The sequence below is a fragment of the Ictalurus furcatus genome, chromosome 1 (genome assembly GCF_023375685.1).
Source record: "Ictalurus furcatus strain D&B chromosome 1, Billie_1.0, whole genome shotgun sequence".
Taxonomy (NCBI): domain Eukaryota; kingdom Metazoa; phylum Chordata; class Actinopteri; order Siluriformes; family Ictaluridae; genus Ictalurus; species Ictalurus furcatus.
In genome coordinates, this window is record NC_071255.1 from 16,071,954 (window position 1) to 16,089,256 (window position 17,303).

Sequence of the window (17,303 nt, forward strand, 5' to 3'; positions counted from 1 at the left end):
CCACTATACTGAAAAAAACACATTTTCATATAATAATGGAGCAGAACCTGGAGCCATCTAGTGGGATTAATACATATTTTTGTACTCTGACTTTTTTGAAACATTTAGGAAAAGTATATGTTAATAAGTATTCTCTTTAACATAACAAGCACTCCTTAATATTTTATGCTACAACTGAATGTCGGTCAGCTGTAGTGACTTCACATTCATACGTTTGCCCATTAATAATGACCATGACATTACCCAGTGTTATATATCCGATTTTGTCTCCTTTCACATTAATTGCACTACAGAATACTATGGACTAGACGAAGGTAAAGGTCTTTCTCCTGCTTTTTTCCATTTCCTTGCTTTTGCTTGTATAGTGCTGAATAACTATAACCTTGTGTGCGAGTGTGTGCGCTTTTCCTTTGCCTTACATTTGTGGTCCTGTATTTTCTTTAGTGCCGAGTTGCTAATTTCTCATTAATATATTAATAAGCTACACTTGCTGTCCACTTTATTAGGAACACCTGCACATTTGTGCAGTTCTCTATTCAGGCAAGACGTCTATAGTAACTCAAATAAGTGAGATGTTGATGTTTTGTGCGTTCTGAGATGCTTTTCTGCTCACCAGGGTTGAAAAGAGTGATTATTTGAGTTACTATATCCTGCCTAGCAGCTTGAACCAATCTGGCCATTTTCCACTGACCTCTCTCATCAACAAGGCGTTTCCACCCTTGTGTAAACTCTAAAAACTGCTGTGTGTGAAATTCCCAAGAGATCAGCAGTTTATGAAATACTCAAACCAGTGGTTTTGGTACCCATCATCTATGCCATGATTAAAGTCATAGAGATCATACTTTTTCCCCCATTAACTGAAGCTCCTGACCTGTATCTGCATTGTGCTGCTGCCACACGATTGGCTGATTAGATTACTGCATGAATGTGCAGGTGTTCCTAATAAAGTGGACAGTGAGCCTATATTGAACAACCAAGCAACAGTTCTAGGAAGGTTTTTTTTGTTTGTTTTTTCCCCAACAGCAAGTTAAAAATTGTGTTTTATAGACTGAATTGTTTTCCTGATTTTTTTTTTTTGCATGTGGAAATTAATGTTTCATTTACCTTATGACATAATATTGATCACGTTATTATATGCAATACATGCTTCTTGTTTAGAAAGGAAGTTATTGTCTAGTGCCTCTTTACCAAGCATTTATTACCCAGAGTCACAGCATTTGCCTAAATGTTCTTCGGGCTGTAATATCTCTGAAAGTTGTGTCTGTATGAGTCAGTGTGTACATTTAAAATCAGATCTTCCTGCATTCGTTACGATACGAGAGGCCAAACTCGACCCTGTGATATCTGTGCTTTCACTCTGTGATGATTGATTAATAGAGATGGCCTCCTGGACTCCAGGCATGAGCTTCTGAAATGCCATTTTCTGGTGTGATGAGTATGCAGTTATTTGTCCCCTCAGCCAGGGATTATGAGATCCAGAGAGAGAGAATTGAGCTGGGCCGCTGTATAGGAGAAGGCCAGTTTGGAGATGTCCACCAGGGAGTCTACGTTTGTCCGGTACTCCACTCACTTTCCACTGCTTATGATAATGTGCACAGCATCACCGCTTTTAGAAAGAGTCCTGATCTGTTATTTTCGGTCTGTAGGACAGTCCTCCCGTCTCAGTGGCCATAAAGACTTGCAAAAACACTACGTCCGACAGCGTGCGAGAGAAATTTCTACAGGAGGCCTGTGAGTACCAAATATGGCTAATATAAGTAAACACTCACATATACATGCAGTCACTGCGTGCTTGTGTGTATTCTTTCCAGCTGCTCATGGGTTTACACATATTTACCCAGGGTATTCCGGCCTAGATTTCTGTACAAGCCATATATAAACTGATGAACACATGTGATTTATTTATTTATTTTTCTTCCCCATTTTGGAGTTTTCTTCTGAAGTATTAATGGTTATCATTACATTACAATGGTTTTTATATGTGTGTGTATATGTGTGTGTGTGTGTGTGTGTGTGTGTATATATATATATATATATATATATATATATATATATATATATATATATATATATATATATATGTGTGTGTGTGTGTGTGTGTGTATGTATATTGTGTGTGTGTGTGTTTCTGTATCTTTCTGTTTTATTTTGTTCTGTAGTACAGTCAGGTTCTCAGTCTTATTACAGTATGCACTTCAATTGAAGTTTAAGATTCAAGTACAAGTCCAGTCTTCAGCTGTCCAGTTTTGGTTGAGCCTGTGCTCACTGTAGCCTGAGATCCTTGTTCCTAGCTGACAGGAGTGGAGCCCAATGTGGTCTTCCGCTGTTCTAATCTCAAGATTTGAAGTGTTTTGTATTCAGTGATTCTTTTCTGCTTACAACGGTTGTAAAGAGTGGTTATTTGAGTTACCATATTTTCCTGTCGGCTCGAAACAATCTGGTCATTCTCCTCTGATCTCTCTCTCATCAACAAGGCATTTCCACCCACAGAACTGCAGCTCACAGGATGGTTTTTATAGTTCGCACCATTTTGTGTAAACTCTATAGACAGTTGTGTGTAAAATCCCGGGAGATCAGCTGTTTGTGAAATACTCTTAACCTGTATCTGCATGAGTTTATGCACTTTGCTGCAGTCTCATAATTAGCTGATTGGATAATTGCATGAATGGTGCACAGGTGTTCCGTATGAAGCAGGTGGGTGTGCGTATATAAATTTACAGTTAGTCGTTTGGTCGTATTAGCTTTGACAGGAAGCCCATTGTTATGATGGAGATTAATTTATACAAGTGAAATTGCTCCATAATTGTACATATGGCAAGTAGTTTCAGTGGTTCTGTTTCTGTCATTCTGCCTCTGCAGTAACAATGCGTCAGTTTGACCATCCGCACATCGTGAAATTGATCGGTGTCATCACAGAAAACCCAGTGTGGATCATTATGGAGCTCTGCACATTGGGAGAGGTAATCCACATTTCTCTTTGCAAGACTTACCTCAGACCAGCATGCTAGGGAACCTGGGAAAATCACCACTAGACACCGATCTAGTCTTCTGATGTTAATTATACCTCTTGTTTCATAAAGGTTCTGTAAAAGAGTTGTAAATATAGTAATGGTATAGTATTTAATGACGATTCAAAATTGTGTAGATATTTGATACCTGCCATATGAATGGGGTTTGGTTGGTTTTGGTTAAAGGTAGTTGCAGGAGGATATTGAGTTATTTGGTCAGTTGCTTACATATTTGAATACAGTTATTGTGTTATTGCAGTTGCGCTCGTTCCTGCAAGTGCGGAAGTACAGCTTGGACTTGGCATCACTGATCCTGTATTCCTACCAGCTCAGCACAGCACTTGCCTACTTGGAGAGCAAACGCTTTGTGCACAGGTCAGAGGGCCTTGGTACAGAGACTATCTGTCTGCTACCTCCCTTTTTTCCCCTTCTTAAAGTCAGACTGCACGTTTTCTCTTTTTCAGTAGCTTATATTCTTTACTATAGATCTCGCTACGGCTGAGTTCTGGAAAACAGACACTAATGACAAAAATCAGGTTTTAAGCAAAATAACGTAATCGAGCATGTTCTACTTTAAGAAAACGTAAATATACTTTGCCAGAACGAGAGGGAAATGTTTTATCTAGGCTTTCTAACCTTCTAACCTTGGCTGTCACGCCGGGTAAGGAGCCAGTTCAGTAAACCACAGCAATAAATGCAGTCAGTCTGCCTAAAGATGACCAAAATCTTGCTAGGTCTGTGTGCTTTTCTCACAGTTTGGTTAAGTTGTTGTGTAGCTGTGTAACATAACAAAATGAACAAGCCTAATCAAATCGGCTTGTAATCAGATGCCGGCTTTCGAAATGTCCACAAAGCACATCACATCATCATCAAAACAGAGAAGAGCGCTTACACACTCTGTACAGATGACAGCAGACGAAGGCTTAAAACTGTTTAATAAAAGACATCAATAAGAAGAAATGTAGCCAGCAGAACTGAATGAATCAGCAGTTATTTCCCCAGCGATTTAAGCGAGAACAGGGATCAGTTCAGTGATGAGCGATAATGACACTCAGACTTACCTCAGGAGATGAGACCGAGACCGATATGGCCGATTCTGATAATCAGAGTGAGAACTTATTTCCCATTATAAATGTATAATTATTTATAGTCTAACAGTAATCACCATCCCCCCCATATCAATAAATTGGGTTATAAATGTAGAGTTAGGCAGGGGGGTTTTGTCAGAATGTTTAAAAGTGATTTTTGCAACTTTTCATTTGAAATGCCTTAAAATGGTCTTAAAACTGTAGTTCTGGTTGAGATGCATGCAAAAGTCCATGAAAGCCTGTGGATTTCAGAACTATACATACAGTAGAAAATGTCCAAATTGGACTATGTTAAAGGTTTTCCCAGGCTGGGAAAACCTAGGCATAATCATGGGAAGCTATGGGTCAGTTTCTGTTTGGTTTTAAAGAGATGTTTGCTCTCCTCCACAGGGACATAGCTGCCAGGAACGTGCTGGTGTTATCGGTAGACTGCGTGAAACTGGGCGACTTTGGCTTGTCCAGGTACATGGAGGACAGCTCCTATTATAAAGGTTTGTCCCACTCGTCCACTCACAGAATGAGGATGAAACCAGGATATGGCAAAGACATTGTTGAACTGATTTATATAGCATGCCGTCAGTATAGAAACATTTTTTATTTTTTTATCGAGCGCACTCTCATTTAGCATTTTTTCTCAATATAAGGTTTCTGATGACCTGTCAGGAGAATATTAGGGAACGTTTTTGCATATGGTTACATACATGTTGTGTAAAGTGTATTTTCTCTTTCTGTAGCCTCTAAAGGGAAACTGCCTATTAAATGGATGGCGCCAGAATCCATTAACTTCAGACGCTTTACGTCATCCAGTGATGTGTGGATGTTTGGTAAGTGTGTTGTTTCGGAATTGTGTAAATGAGCGTGTTTGTGAGCTTTTATGGGAGACAAAAGGTAACCGTGTTAGGCTTGTGCGATATTGATTTTTTCCATTAAAATATATCGCAATAAAGTAAATATTTACTTGTCCAGAACTTCCTACATTTGGTCCCTACATGGTTTAAGGACAGTTGGAAAGGGTGTAATAATATTATCAGCTGTGCAGTCAGGAACTGTGGCAGATTTTTTTTTTTAAAAAGCATAACACTACATTTTGATGTAATCCTTTTACAAATTGGATGTCTAATTTCCACATGGCCGACATTTTCACTCTTGATGCTGATCACAGTGTTGAGCAGGAGAGCACTGGTCAAACAGCCCCCAGCATATTTAACTGCTTTGTAGTTATCACCATTAACATTATTGTGTTAGACACTTTATTGTAGACCTATTTCATCTTTTTGAGAGAGGTAACCCTAATAAATTTAATGAACTGATGTTAAATATACAGTATCTCACAAAAGTGCGCATACCCCTCACATTTTTGTAAATATTTGATTATATCTTTTCATGTGACAACACTGAAGAAATGACACTTTGCTACAATGTAAAGTAGTGAGTGTACAGCTTGTGTAACAGTGTAAATTTGCTGTCCCCTCAAAATAACTCAACACACAACCATTAATGTCTAAACTGCTGGCAACAAAAGTGAGTACACCCCTAAGTGAAAATGTCCAAATGGGGCCCAAACTGTCAATATTTTGTGTGGCCACCATTATTTTCCAGCACTGCCTTTACCCTCTTGGGCATGGAGTTCACCAGAGCTTCACAGGTTGCCACTGGAGTCCTCTTCCACTCCTTCATGATGACATCACGGAGCTGGTGGATGTTAGAGAACTTGTGCTCCTCCATCTTCCGTTTGAGGATGCCCCACAGATGCGCAATAGGGTTTAGGTCTGGAGACATGCTTGGCCAGTCCATCACCTTCACCCTCAGCTTCTTTAGCAAGGCAGTGGTTGTCTTGGAGGTGTGTTTGGGGTCGTTATCATGCTGGAATACTGCATACGGATCATGCTCTGCTTCAGTATGTCACAGTACATGGTGGCATTCATGGTTCCCTCAATGAACTGTAGCTCCCCAGTGCCGGCAGCACTCATGCAGCCCCAGACCATGACACTCCCACCACCATGCTTGACTGTAGGCAAGACACACTTGTCTTTGTACTCCTCACCTGGTTGCCGCCACACACGCTTGACACCATCAGAACCAAAAAAGTGTATCTTGGTCTCATCAGACCACAGGACATGGTTCCAGTAATCCATGTCCTTAGTCTGCTTGTGTTCAGCAAACTGTTTGTGGGATTTCTTGTGCATCATCTTTAGAAGAGGCTTCCTTCTGGAACAACAGCCATGCAGACCAATTTGATGCAGTGTGCGGTGTATGGTCTGAGCACTGACAGGCTGACCCCCCACCCCTTCAACCTCTGCAGCAATGCTGGCAGCACTCATACGTCTATTTCCCAAACAAAACCTCTGGATGAGCAGGTGCTCTCGACTTCTTTGGTCGACCATGGCGAGGCCTGTTCTGAGTGGAACCTGTCCTGTTAAACCGCTGTATGGTCTTGACCACCGTGCTGCAGCTCAGTGTCAGGGTCTTGGCAATCTTCTTATAGCCTAGGCCATCTTTATGCAGAGCAACAACAATTTCAGCTCCTCCGAGAGTTCTTTGCCATGAGGTGCCATGTTGAACTTCCAGTGACCAGTATGAGGGAGTGTGAGAGCGATGACACCAAATTTAACAAACCTGCTCCCCATTAATACCTGAGACCTTGTAACACTAACAAGTCACATGACACCGGGGAGGGAAAATGGCTAATTGGGCCCAATTTGGACATTTTCACTTAGGGGTGTACTCACTTTTGTTGCCAGCAGTTTAGATTCACACGATTGCAGATGATTAACCCACTTTGTCTCCCTTTTTTTAGAGAGAGAAAAAGACTGCTCTTTCGGCATATTTTTCGAATCACTGTTTTGTGGAGCTCCTACTCAAAATGCGTAACAGTCATCAAATCTGGTTATATAATATAATCATCCATGTGTTATATCAATAATATCAGTAAATCACACAAGCCTACTGTGTAGTGTTGTTCCATGGACAGTGCAGAGATTTGACATGGAAAATTTCCCTCTCATTCATCTTGTATGATATTCCGTGCTGCTGATGTGTTCTGCTTGCAGGCGTGTGTATGTGGGAGATATTGATGTACGGAGTGAAGCCCTTTCAAGGTGTGAAAAACAACGACGTGATTGGCCGTATTGAGAACGGCGAGCGACTGGCCATGCCGCACAACTGCCCCCCCACCCTGTACAGTCTGATGACCAAGTGCTGGGCTTATGACCCGAGCAAACGGCCTCGCTTCAACGAGCTCAAAGCACAGCTGAGGTCCGTGTACACACACACACACACACACAGCACTGAGTAACCTCCTGTGCAATAGGGCTACTGAGAGAGCTTAGTTAATGTGTGTATTATTTTAGAATCTTCAGGTTTTAAGGGTAGACACTTCAATTTGAAAGGGCCATGAAGATTTACTGTTGTTTTATGTTTCCTTCTTGCACCAGAGGGCGCACCGTCTTGTGTGTTTGTCTCAGAAACCTAAATAAACCGATTTTGAGTTTAGCGAAATAATAATAGTAAATCTTAAGTATCAGTTCGGCTTCCTGTTGTGGACATTTCACACCTTTGAGACTAGCGTTCTCTTTTAACATTTACTATTCTGAAAATGAATCTGAAACTGGCGTGAAAAAAGGTAAAGCCCACTGTAACCTGCTGAGAATGCTAGACTACAGCACTTGAAGCACTTGACTACAGTAGTAAAGAAACGTTGTCAGAATAAAAGTCCTTCTAATCACGTTTTCAGGCTGCAGTTTAAAAAAACTGTAGCACTGTTAAATGTACACTTACTCAAAATCTTGCGGTGCAGAAATATTTAGAAGGGACGATTGAACTAAAATAACCCTTGTCGATTAGAAATGTCATTTTCTTTCATAATCAGATATTAAACGAGCAAACTGCGTTCTGCTTCGAGACAATAAGCACACCGCGTCTGTCAGTGTGTTCGAGTCATGTCGGACTCGAACGCCACCACAAAGTCTTAATTACGAGCGGGGAGACTCGGGATTTTCTTTCAGCTCCGAGTTTCTGAGTTGGGGGCGTGTCAGTAAGAACACATGGCAGAATTGATGGCTGCAACGCCTGTAGTCGACGCTAAATTTGTTGAAATTGAATGTTTACTCGTCTCAGGAGCCGATTTCAGTTATTATATGTTTGGTATACGCAGCAGGTTATTGTCAGGCTTTTTTATTTACAATAAAACAAGCTAATTTCCTGCACAAAAAACGATCGCATTGTACAATTATGATATAATGTGTAACAATGACGTTTACAGCGGTTTCATGAATTGATTAAAAAAAAGCAAAAAATACCTGATGCACATTCTTTGTTCTTTTTTTCTATAAGGTTTGCTGTAATTTTTTGTAAGCTAATTAAGAGAAGGTACACTGCCATCTTTCACCGACCAAAGTGACTCGAACGCACCTGACATCGTAATTACGAGTTCTCAACTGGTAAATACGAGCTTCCCAGGAGGCCTTGAACGCACAGAGTTGTTATGATACATGTGAAACGATGAGATTATGAGGATTATGATTGTAGGACTGATTGACGACAGTGTCTCTGTGTCCATCAGAGATGCATGATGCATAAGTTCACAGGGGAAGTTCCCTCTTAAACCGTGACTCAGTCCATGTCTGCCTAACTTCCTTTACACTGTATATCTAGTAAGGTGGCATGGCAACACGATAGATATTACCGTCCGTGTCACTTCTCCTTCCTTACTTACTCATTCACTCCTTTCATTCTTTCATTTTGCGCACATTTTCACACGCGCACACATGCACACACCCATTCCCAGTCACCATTCACAGAAACAGTCCTGAAGGCAAGTCTCCTCAGGCTATAGAGAATAACCTCCATAATGACGCAATAGTAAAGCAAGGCTGGCATTCTCGTTCATGTACACACACGCTCTCAGTGGCAGCGAAACAAGCTTCCAGAGGGCATGCTTGTGTAATGATGTGAGACTCTGCACATAGCATGACCAGTTCTATATGGGTGTGAAACTTTTTTTTAATATGCATATATGCAAACACTGACGACTGTGGTAGCAGGAAATCAGGATTTTCTTCTTTTATACAGTCATTACAGCACTTATTCTTTTTCTCATGTGCTTTTTCCCCTTCTTTCTCTATCCAACATCAGTCATTTTCCAGGTTTCCTAGAAACGATGTAAATATTTGCCCTGTTAAGAGTCTTTCTAGCACAGAATCAGGCCCATAAAAGGCACTGGATGCAGGCTAATATCATGATCATCTGTTAAAAAAGAAATCTCTCTATATGCCATGTGTAGTGCGTCTTCGGTATTCAGTTCTTCTCTCCTTAACTAATTAAGTAAGTAAGTCCTCCAAGCTGTCAGATGCTGTAAGTTATATCTGAGGTCGGGATAAAGATTCGAACCATTTAAAGTACTACAAATTGGCAGTCACAAAAGATGTCAAAAGTACAACACACTGCCTCACCTTTGGCAGGCTGCTCTGACCAATTTAAAATTGAGCTTTCAGCCAGCATTGTACATAAAATCTGTAATTTAATATGTGATTCAGTAATGTCAGGGACATTAGAGGCATTTCCTGAATGTTCCCTATGCAGCCGCACAAATAAGTTCCTGGCATGAGCTGTAAGTCAGTAATTGGGCATGTAACCTGGGGGAAAGGTGGGGTGATTGAGTTCAAATAGGGAGAGGAAGCTAGAGAAGGCAGTTACTAGGCTATTACCAGGTTCAGGTTGATGTATCAAGGTCTCATTAGACCTGAAAATGTGGATTGGAGATTCTTTAAATGGGAATTTTATATAACCCAAAAGGAATGAGCATGTGTAAGATGATTTTTTTTTATTATTATTATTATTATATTAGTCGGTTTGTCTATAATTAACTGTCTGAACCTCAGAATATTTAAGTCAATTAATTGCACTAAAAGAGTATGTATAATTAAGCCTGTGGAATTGTCTATTCAATCAAAATCATCTAAGGTGATAATGAAATGAGCCAGTGCTACACAGTGACAAGGAGCTGGTTCTACTTTCCACTATGTATCCACTATCCACTACTATAAACTCACTTCAGCCCTAAACTGAGGGAGAGCCGCTAATGGGGTGGAGTCAGCGAATGTTCCGAATGAAGGGGGAAAAAACAAACTCTGGCGTACTCAGTGAGGAATGATTTGAAACGGGTACATTTTCTTGAGCAGGTGTGTGTTCGGTTTGTCTTGTCCTGTCTTCCATCTTTAATAAGATTACCTCAGCCAGTGTATTAGGTTAATGTAACTGCAATCTTCTTCCCAAAATGCAACTAGACAAAGTATGTCTCACTTCCAGACCAGGCTCGTACTCAGGCCTCGTTCTCCTTCTCATTATTTTTCTCTCTCTGTTCTGATGTTGTGTCCTAATGTGCTCTAATGAGGTAATCTCATCACTAAGATGCAGATGATCAGGTTTCCAGTAATATTTAGTGTTTTGCAACATATCACTCTGAGGTCTTTTTTTTTTCAGAAGAAGAATTACTGTCAAAGCTGATGCGTTCACAGGATATTGCGAAGGCCGTCATGTCATTCAATGACTGATTAATTTTTATATTTTTTTGGCACAGCATATCTATATAGAGCAGCCCACTCACAGAAAATGCTCATAGACATTTTAAATTCCCCATTCAAGATTATGAATGCAAGTTTGTTTTCTGAAGTTTCTCATGTCACCAGGAATTCAGTGTATAAGCCAGCTCTCAGACAGACACTCCATTTAATGCTGTAAGAGATATAGAAGGAACAAATTTACAAACTATATAATCCAAAAGTCCACGTATCAATTACTGTTAAAGCACAACACACACAGATGCTGCAAGACAGTGCTGAGTTACTTGGTTGTTGTGCTGCAAATAATGACACTTTAGCACGTAGATATACCTTAATTATAGTCAAATTTATCTAGTATTTCATATTATAAGATTACAGTAAACCAAATGTAAGATTATTAAATCCATTTGAAGCCATTTGTACTCCTTACAAGCTTGAAATAGTCTTGTTCTTTTGGCCGATAATTTTGCTCATTTTAAGCATTTCTTTCTAGAAAGAAGCAAAATGATCTGCCAACAGAATAAGAAAACTACAAGCTTGGAATACTAGATAAATTTGACTATTTTTTCAAGTGCTGTTTTTGCTTGCTTAAGATGTCATTTTTTGCATTGTATAACAGCATCTCTGACAGTAGTCCTGGCTGCAAGGTTAATATTAATGTAGTCCTTCTAATACATTATCATTTCTGTAGTAACAGTTTATACAGGGACTTGTATGGCAGCCACTGCACGTAAATAGAAGTGTGTACTTGTAAATATGGTCAGGGGCGTTAGATGGACTGTTAATCATCCAGGGCTGAGCCCAGATTCTTCTCCATCAAAAAAACTTTGAAAAGCGTACTTCTAAATAGACGGCTTCCATGCATTTTTTATTATATATATATATATATATATATATATATATATATATATATATATATATATATATATATATATATATATATATATTTTTTTTTTTTTTTTTGCGTCTGAGGGCTAATTGCTTAAATTGGACAAAAAGGTGGATTTATCATAAAACTTGCCTCGGGCGTTATCGCTGTTTGCAGCACTACCAGACGGATAAAAATGTTAGACTTTTAGGCTGTTTTAACACGAGACTAGGCTAGTTTGCTGTTGCTATCCAAGGGGAGGCACAACTAGGTTATCATTGTCACGATTCCCCCTTGAAGCAGCGTGCTCTGCCTGCCCGGCTGTGGACGTCGCTCTGCCTTCATGCTCCGCCGAGGACGTCGCTCTGCCTTCATGCTCCGCCGAGGACGTCGCTCAGCCCGCCTGCCCTGCTGTGGTCGTCGCTCTGCCTTCATGCACCGCCGAGGACTTTGCTCAGCCTGCCTGCCCGGCTGTGGATGTCGCTCTGCTTCCCTGCTACGCCGAGGACGTCGCTCCGCTTCCCTGCGCCGCCAAGAACACCGTGCAGTTTCCTGGCTCTGCCTGGGACATTCAGTCCAGGGGATCGGGGCCGCCAATTAAATGGGATGACTCATGGCACTCCGGGAGGAGTGCCTTTGGGGGGGGGGGTTCTGTCACGATTCCCCCTTGAAGCAGTGTGCTCTAAGCGCGAATGCGCGAGCACCTGCTTTCCCGTTGTTGACTGTAGTGACATCTGGACACGTGTGTTTTGTTTATGTTTCTGTCATGTCTCCTCCCTGTTCTGTCATTGGCTGGGATTTCACGTGGGTCTGTATTGCTCTCAGCTGCTAGCAGTTTAGACGCTGATTATGTCCGCATATATATAGCGCGCCTCCCAGCACACAACGCGGAAGATTAAATGTTTGGAGTTGGATTAGCTCGTATCATAGTCATAGTTACGGTCCATGTTTAGAGTTAGTTCGCGCTGGATTATCCGCTTCCAGTCCCTCGTCATAGTTTGTTTCTTGTTTTGTTTATCGACCTAGATTCTTGCCTTGCCCCGTGTATGCCTGTTTGCCAATCGCCTGACCTCTTGCATGTTTGTGGATTACGTTTTGGATCACGTTTTGGATTTGTCTGCCTGTCTCTCTTTCTAATAAACAACTGTTCATCCTGCACTTGCATCCGTCCTATCTCTGCACCGTCACGATTCATGACAGAATCTTCCGCCAAAACATGGATGCAGCAGGAGAACGGAGGAGATGCAGAACCCGGAAGTCGACGCCAACCGTCCCCGCTATGGACGCCGTCCACTTCCCACAATGGACATTTATGGAGCTTCCTGATCCATTTGATGGATTTTTCGGTGCCCCTGAATATTTTCTGGTAGACTGACAATACTATTTCGCCAGCCTGTTAGACCCTAAGCCAGAGGAGAAGCAATGGCTCCGATTCATGTTGTCCCGGTTCTTTGGACCGGCCCGTCAATGGGTGCAGCTCAAACTGGATAAGCACTGTAGGAACCTGGACAGTGTAGAACAGTTTGTGGGGGAATTCATGATGCGATTCGGAGTCCGGAGGCGAAGGACGAGCTAGAACAACTTCTCAGGGGGGTAAGTCTGGCAGGCGAACCTGCCCTGCTGTTTACCCACTACTACAGGCAACTTCATGCAGAGCTCAACTCTGAAATCCAAGTTAAGTCTCAAGTCCCTAAGGTCCAAGTCCAAGTCAAGCCTCCAGTCTCTGAAATCCAAGTCAAGTCTCAAGTCCCTAAGGTCCAAGTCCAAGTCAAGCCTCCAGTCTCTGAAATCCAAGTCAAGCCTCCAGTCCCTGAGGTCCAAGTACAAGTCAAGCGTCCAGTTTCTGAAGTCCAAGTCAAGCCTCCAGTCTCTAAAATCCAATTCAAGTCCCTAAGGTCCAAGTCCAAGTCAAGCCTCCAGTCCCTGAGATCCAAGTCAAGCCTCCAGTCCCTGAGATCCAAGTCAAGCCTCCAGTCCCTGAGGACCGAGCCAAGCCTCCAGTCTCTGACGTCCGAGCCAAGTCTCCAGTCTCTGACGTCCGAGCCAAGTCTCCAGTCTCTGACGTCCGAGCCAAGTCTCCAGTCTCTGACGTCCGAGCCAAGTCTCCAGTCTCTGACGTCCGAGCCAAGTCTCCAGTCTCTGACGTCCGAGCCAAGTCTCACGTCCCTGAGGACCGAGCCAAGCCTCCAGTCTCTGACGTCCGAGCCAAGTCTCCAGTCTCTGAGCTCACGTCCAAGCCTGCAGATCCAGTTGACCAAGCTCTGCTAATATCTCAGCCTAATGACCAAATGCTGCTCACGCCCAAGTCTACCGACCCGGTCGCCCAAGTTCAGCCCACGCCCAAGACTATTGACACGCACAGCCAAGTTCTGCTCACGCCCCAGTCTGCTGACATGCACAGCCAAGCTCCGCCCGCGCCCGAGTCTGCTGACCCGGCCAGCCAAGCTCCGCCCATGCCCAAGGTTCACCTGGTGACCTCAGAGCCTCAGCCTCCCTGTTCAGCTGTGGACGTCGCTCAGCCTCCCTGTTCAGCTGTGGACGTCGCTCAGCCTCCCTGTTCAGCTGTGGACGTCGCTCAGCCCGCCTGTTCAGCTGAGGACGTCGCTCACCCCGCCTGTTCAGCTGAGGACGTCGCTCACCCCGCCTGTTCAGCTGAGGACGTCGCTCACCCCGCCTGTTCAGCTGTGGACGTCGCTCAGCCCGCCTGTTCAGCTGTGGACGTCGCTCAGCCCGCCTGTTCAGCTGAGGTCGTCGCTCAGACCGCCTGTTCAGCTGAGGTCGTCGCTCAGCCCGCCTGTTCAGCTGAGGTCGTCGCTCAGCCCGCCTGTTCAGCTGAGGACGTCGCTCAGCCCGCCTGTTCAGCTGAGGACGTCGCTCACCCCGCCTGTTCAGCTGAGGACGTCGCTCACCCCGCCTGTTCAGCTGAGGACGTCGCTCACCCCGCCTGTTCAGCTGAGGACGTCGCTCAGCCCGCCTGTTCAGCTGAGGTCGTCGCTCAGCCCGCCTGTTCAGCTGAGGTCGTCGCTCAGCCCGCCTGTTCAGCTGAGGTCGTCGCTCAGCCCGCCTGTTCAGCTGAGGTCGTCGCTCAGCCCGCCTGTTCAGCTGTGGTCGTCGCTCAGCCCGCCTGTTCAGCTGTGGTCGTCGCTCAGTCTTCCGGCTCCATGGCAAACATCGTTCCCCCGTACTGCTTCAAGGAGACCCACGCTTCTCTCCCTGGCCTTACAGGGGACTTCGCTCTGCCTTCCAGTTCAGCTGAGGTCGTCGCTCCGCTTTCATGCTCCGCCGAGGACTTCGCTCAGCCTGCCTGCCCGGCTGTGGATGTCGCTCTGCCTTCATGCTCCGCCGAGGACTTCGCTCAGCCTGCCTGCCCGGCTGTGGACGTCGCTCTGCCTTCATGCTCCGCCGAGGACGTCGCTCTGCCTTCATGCTCCGCCGAGGACGTCGCTCAGCCCGCCTGCCCTGCTGTGGTCGTCGCTCTGCCTTCATGCTCCGCCGAGGACTTTGCTCAGCCTGCCTGCCCGGCTGTGGATGTCGCTCTGCTTCCCTGCTACGCCGAGGAAGTCGCGCCGCTTCCCTGCGCCGCCAAGAACACCGTGCAGTTTCCTGGCTCTGCCTGGGACATTCAGTCCAGGGGGCCGGGTCCGCCAATTAAATGGGATGACTCATGGCACTCCGGGAGGAGTGCCTTTGGGGGGGGGGTTCTGTCACGATTCCCCCTTGAAGCAGCGTGCTCTAAGCGCGAATGCGCGAGCACCTGCTTTCCCGTTGTTGACCGTAGTGACATCTGGACACGTGTGTTTTGTTTATGTTTCTGTCATGTCTCCTCCCTGTTCTGTGATTGGCTGGGATTTCACGTGGGTCTGTATTGCTCTCAGCTGCTAGCAGTTTAGACGCTGATTATGTCCGCATATATACCGCGCGCCTCCCAGCACACAACGCGGAAGATTAAATGTTTGGAATTGGTTTAGCTCGTATCATAGTCATAGTTACGGTCCATGTTTAGAGTTAGTTCGCGCTGGATTATCCGCTTCCAGTCCCTCGTCATAGTTCGTTTCTTGTTTTGTTTATCGACCTAGATTCCTGCCTTGCCCCGTGTATGCCTGTTTGCCAATCGCCTGACCTCTTGCATGTTTGTGGATTACGTTTTGGATCATGTTTTGGATTTGTCTGCCTGTCTCTCTTTCTAATAAACAACTGTTCATCCTGCACTTGCATCCGTCCTATCTCTGCACCGTCACGATTCGTGACAATCATTGTATGGGTTTAGCTGCTACAGGGCCATGCAGAGTGCGTTAACTGTCCTCATGCTCTGCACAGATCATCACGTAACTTGGAAATCATATAGACATTTACACACCTTGTGTTCCTGCTCAGCATCAGAGGATGTTACTGTTTCAGTTTCAACCCCTTTACTGGTAAATAAAAAACAACCCAAAAACAAATCGGTGTATATCCATTTTTTTCTCACACTGACTGTGTGAGCTAGCGTTTGGCAGAATTGAGAAACTGTCAGCCAATAAGACATGAATGTTTCCACATATTTTCCTGTAAACCCTGTCTGATTGGTCTCGCCTCCGTTCACTGAAGATATAAAATTACAACACCGCCGTATTCTTTTACTGACGTTCAGTTACGTAGTGACAAACCACTCCAAGTGGAGATATATTCTGGAATAAAGAAAAAATCTTCGGGACTACAGCCGTATTATTATTATTATTATTATTATTCGAGATGCACCAATGTATCGGCCAATAATCGGTATCGGCCGATAAAGGCAATTTTTCACGCTGTCGGCCATTGGCCGATAGTTTAAAAACATCCGATGATCAGGGCCGATTATATCCTGTCAATCAAAAGAAGGCGGGAAAACGCATCGATTTCGTGCTGTGTGTAAAAATGATATCTCTTGTGTGGATTGACAACAAAACTGCAGTTTGTAAACTCTGCACCACTAAATTTTTACACCGGAAGTATTCAGCAGTGAAGCGGCGTCGAGTCTAATTTTTTCCCTCATGCTGAATTAAAGGGCCAGTATACCGTTGAGAGATTTAAATGAAGATGAGTTACAAAAAAGTGTATATTGCACAGAAATATATATTGCTAGAATAGTATGTTTCATATCCAGTTAATGTTAATATATAAAAAAGTTGATATATAATACCAGTTTTATTTTAATGATGAAGTAGAAATGCTTTTGTTTGTGGTGAGTGAGTGTGAGACTATCAGGAGGTTTTTTAGAATTCAGTCAATGTTAATCCGAATTAATAGCATTCAGTAAGTTAAGAAAGCTTACTTTAATCTTCAGAATGTAGTTCATGTGTTAATGTTAATTTGAGTAATGTGTTTTCTGTTTATGAGACCAGTTACGGTGAAACAACTTGTTGAAATGGTGAGAATAAAGTTTTTATTTGCATTTCCTTCAGAATTGTGGAATTAATTATTCCATCCATCCATCTTCTATACCGCTTATCCTTCCTTCAGGGTCACGGGGAACCTGGAGCCTATCCCAGGGAGCATTGGGGACAAGGCAGGGTACACCCTGGACAGGGTGCCAATCCATCGCAGGGCACACTCACATACACATTCACACACCAATTCATACACTACGGACACTTTGGATATGCCAATCAGCCTACCATGCATGCCATGCATGCCTTTGGACTGGGGGAGGAAACCGGAGTACCCAGAGGAAACCCCCACAGCACGGGGAGAACATGCAAACTCTGCACACACAGGGCCACGGTCGGAATCGAGCCCCCAACCCTGGAGGTGTAAGGCG

The 17,303-nt window shown here is 43.9% G+C and overlaps 1 protein-coding gene across 9 annotated transcripts in view; it reads left to right on the plus strand.

The window, feature by feature from the left end:
* Positions 1 to 17,303, plus strand: part of ptk2ab (protein tyrosine kinase 2ab) — an 81,477-nt gene that overhangs the window by 46,440 nt on the left and 17,734 nt on the right. For 5 of the 9 annotated variants that reach the window (XM_053629116.1, XM_053629085.1, XM_053629090.1 and 2 more), the window contains 7 exons: positions 1,460 to 1,557; positions 1,647 to 1,731; positions 2,860 to 2,960; positions 3,268 to 3,383; positions 4,487 to 4,587; positions 4,831 to 4,920; positions 7,147 to 7,351. In XM_053629116.1, coding sequence (XP_053485091.1) covers positions 1,460 to 1,557; positions 1,647 to 1,731; positions 2,860 to 2,960; positions 3,268 to 3,383; positions 4,487 to 4,587; positions 4,831 to 4,920; positions 7,147 to 7,351 — 796 coding nt within the window. Of the gene's footprint in view, positions 1 to 1,443; positions 1,558 to 1,646; positions 1,732 to 2,859; positions 2,961 to 3,267; positions 3,384 to 4,486; positions 4,588 to 4,830; positions 4,921 to 7,146; positions 7,352 to 17,303 lie in introns of those variants that run through there. The other 4 variants (XM_053629135.1, XM_053629144.1, XM_053629125.1 and 1 more) reach the window with 2 other exon arrangements.